We start from the raw sequence: 2,879 nt of genomic DNA on the forward strand, positions 1-2,879 counted from the left end.
GCCATTCTCCTGCCTCAGCCTCCCGAGTAGCTGGGACTACAGGCACCTGCTACCACACCTGGCTAATTCTTGTATTTTTAGTAGAGATAGGGTTTCACCATGTTGGCCAGGCTGGTCTTGAATGCCTGACCTCAGGTGATCCACTTGCCTTGGCCTCCCAAAGTGCTGGGATTATAGGCATGGCCACTGTGCCCAGGCCATTATGTACTCTTTACGTTCATTTTTCACTTATCCTTGGACAAGCAATGAAATACATTCGGTGCTATTTTATCTTTCACCTTTGACAATGGATTCAATCTCTTTCATGGCAGCTTCACTTTCAGCTTCTGCAAGTTTTTCATTGATTTCCATTATTTCCATGAGAAATTGCCTGTCCATTTCATAATCTGTCCTTTCAGGAATCTCTATTCCATGGAGCTTTAGCTATTGGGGCAGAAAGCAAGAAAAATAAGTTGAAGAAACTATGGGCAGAGTAATCTAAATCCTACTCATCCGTTAGGAAATAATACCACTAATAGAGAAAAACTGGAATAGTCCCAGTAATGAAAGACTAAGGGGTATCAAAAGGTTGGACTGAAACATAAATGCTGGAATGGGATTTCCACTTCATGCTACCTGAAACTGTGTGACCTTGGTGTGGTCTTGGGGTAGTCATCCCTCCACTCAGCGGTTGAACTAGATGTTTCTAAAGATTCTATTCAATTACAAAATTTTCTAGATTGTAAGATACTTTTTTTTTTTTTTTTTTGAGATGAAGTCTCGCTCTGTCACCCAGGCTGGAGTGCAGTGGCGTGATCTCAGCTCACTGCAACCTCTGCCTCCTGGGGAAGCAATTCTCTGCCTCAGCCTCCCAAGTAGCTGGGATTAGAGGCACCTGCCACCACGTCTGGCTAATTATTTTGTATTTTTGGTAGAGGCAGGGTTTCACCACCTTGACCAGGCTGGTCTTGAACTCCTGACCTCGTGATCCACCTGCCTCGGCCTCCCAAAGTGCTGGGATTACAGGCGTGAGCCACCATGCCTGGCCTCTTAAGATACTTTTGAGAGGAAAAAAAAAAAAACACACAACAGAAAATGACTTTTAACTAAAAGCTACCAACATCAAATCCTTGAAATTCATAGAAAAAAGCTAGAAAATAACAATTTAAAAAATGCTGTTGAGGCAAGTAATATTCACAGAGAAAATTATACTTGTGCTGTAAGGCTAAATACTATTGGGTCCCTGGACTCTTTTTTTTTTTGAGAGGGTGCAGTAGTACAATTACAGCTCACTGTAGCCTCGACCTCTCAGGCTCAAGTGATCCTCCTGCTTCAACTCCAGAGTAGCTGGGACTACAGGTGTATGCCACCATGCCCAGCTAATTTTTGTATTTTTTGTAGAAATGGGGTGTCATCATGTTGCCCAGGATGGTCTTGAACTCCTGGGCTGAAGTGATCTCTCCACCTCAGCCTCCTAAAGTGCTGGGATTACAGGTGTGAGCCACCATGCCCGATCTCAAGCACTCTTCTGCTGAATAAAGGGGACGTGGCTGTCCTATGTCATAATGGGCATCAGGACTTCATGCACAAAAGGGTTGGGAAATCACCTTACAAGGTACAGTCCTCTGCTCAGGGGGGCCAGGAGGGTCTTATAGGCATCATTCACCAGGGTCGAATGCTTCTCTGAGAAGTCCTTTTCAGTCTGTTAGTGGAGATGAAGATAGTACTATTACCATCCAAATTACAAAGTTTTTTTTTTTTTTTTTAGACAGAGTCATCCAGGCTGGAGTGTGCAGTGGCATGAACTCAGCTCACTGCAACCTCTGTCTCCCACGTTCAAGTGATCCTCCTGCCTTAGCCTCTCAAGTAGCTGGGACTATAAGCGTGTGCCACTGCACTAGGCTAATTTTTATATTTTTAGTAGAGACAGGGTTTCACCATGTTGGCCAGGCTGGTCTTGAACTCCCGACTTCAAGTGATCTGCCTGCCTGGGCCTCCCAAAGTGCTGGCATTAGAGACATGAGCCACTGCACCAGGCAGGCCCACAAAGTTTTATAATATGCTGATGGGCAGGCACCTAAGGAAGTGGTTAAGTAGAGCTGGTGTGGGATCAGATGTCTTTATACTCAGCTGATAGGTTTTAAGTTATCGGGGAAGTCAGACAAAAGCTATGAGTGAATGGCAGCTCTGGGTCTGGCAGGCTAGGGTCAGACTGCCATGGGGCAGACACAGCTGATTTTCCAGCTGGGTCCCTGATAATCACATAATCACAAGGCCACTGCCACCCAGTATGCACACATATTTGGGGATTACTGGGGTTGGCCAATAAGCTACCTGAGACCTCTGGCTGAAGAAATCTGGGTGGACAAGACGCTGCAGTTGCTGGTACCTGTGCTGGAGCTTTGCAGTATCAACTCTGAAGGAACGGTTGCTGGAAAGAAATTGGGAGATTAAATTTATGCAACAAATATTTAAAGATTTGTCTACCATGAGCCTGGTTCTTGCTCTTATGGGAAAGTTGCAATAACATATACACAGATAATTTCAAAAAGTGGTAGGTCCTACGAAGGGACACAGAACAGAATCAGAGAGGGTAGCAGATGTAGTGGACAATGAGACGACACTGAACTGAAACTTGAATGATGAGTAGTCAAAGATCAGATGAAAGAGACATCCAGGTGGAATTCCAAGAGCAAGGACCTCGAGGTGGAAGCAAGACAGGGATGCCTGAGGAACTTAAAGATCAGTGTTACTGTAGCCCCTTATACATGTTCAGTGACTGGTGGGGGCAGATCCCACAGTTAAGGGAAAAGGACATTCCTAAATTACACAAAGATTTTTTGCCTGGCCAAACTTTAGTCAGATTTCTGAACCTTCTCCTAGGCCCAGCTGTATGTTTT

The 2,879-nt window shown here is 44.9% G+C and overlaps 1 protein-coding gene across 1 annotated transcript in view; it reads right to left on the minus strand.

Moving 5' to 3' along the window:
• HSCB (HscB mitochondrial iron-sulfur cluster co-chaperone) overlaps positions 1-2,879 on the minus strand; it is a 15,410-nt gene that overhangs the window by 10,514 nt on the left and 2,017 nt on the right. Inside the window, exons 2-4 of the mRNA XM_011995736.1 lie at positions 2,314-2,410; positions 1,592-1,681; positions 279-423 (exon numbers count right to left, since the gene is read on the minus strand). Coding sequence (XP_011851126.1) covers positions 279-423; positions 1,592-1,681; positions 2,314-2,410 — 332 coding nt within the window. The remainder of the gene's footprint in view (positions 1-278; positions 424-1,591; positions 1,682-2,313; positions 2,411-2,879) is intronic.

The sequence above is a fragment of the Mandrillus leucophaeus genome, unplaced genomic scaffold (genome assembly GCF_000951045.1).
Source record: "Mandrillus leucophaeus isolate KB7577 unplaced genomic scaffold, Mleu.le_1.0 Scaffold496, whole genome shotgun sequence".
Lineage (NCBI taxonomy): Eukaryota > Metazoa > Chordata > Mammalia > Primates > Cercopithecidae > Mandrillus > Mandrillus leucophaeus.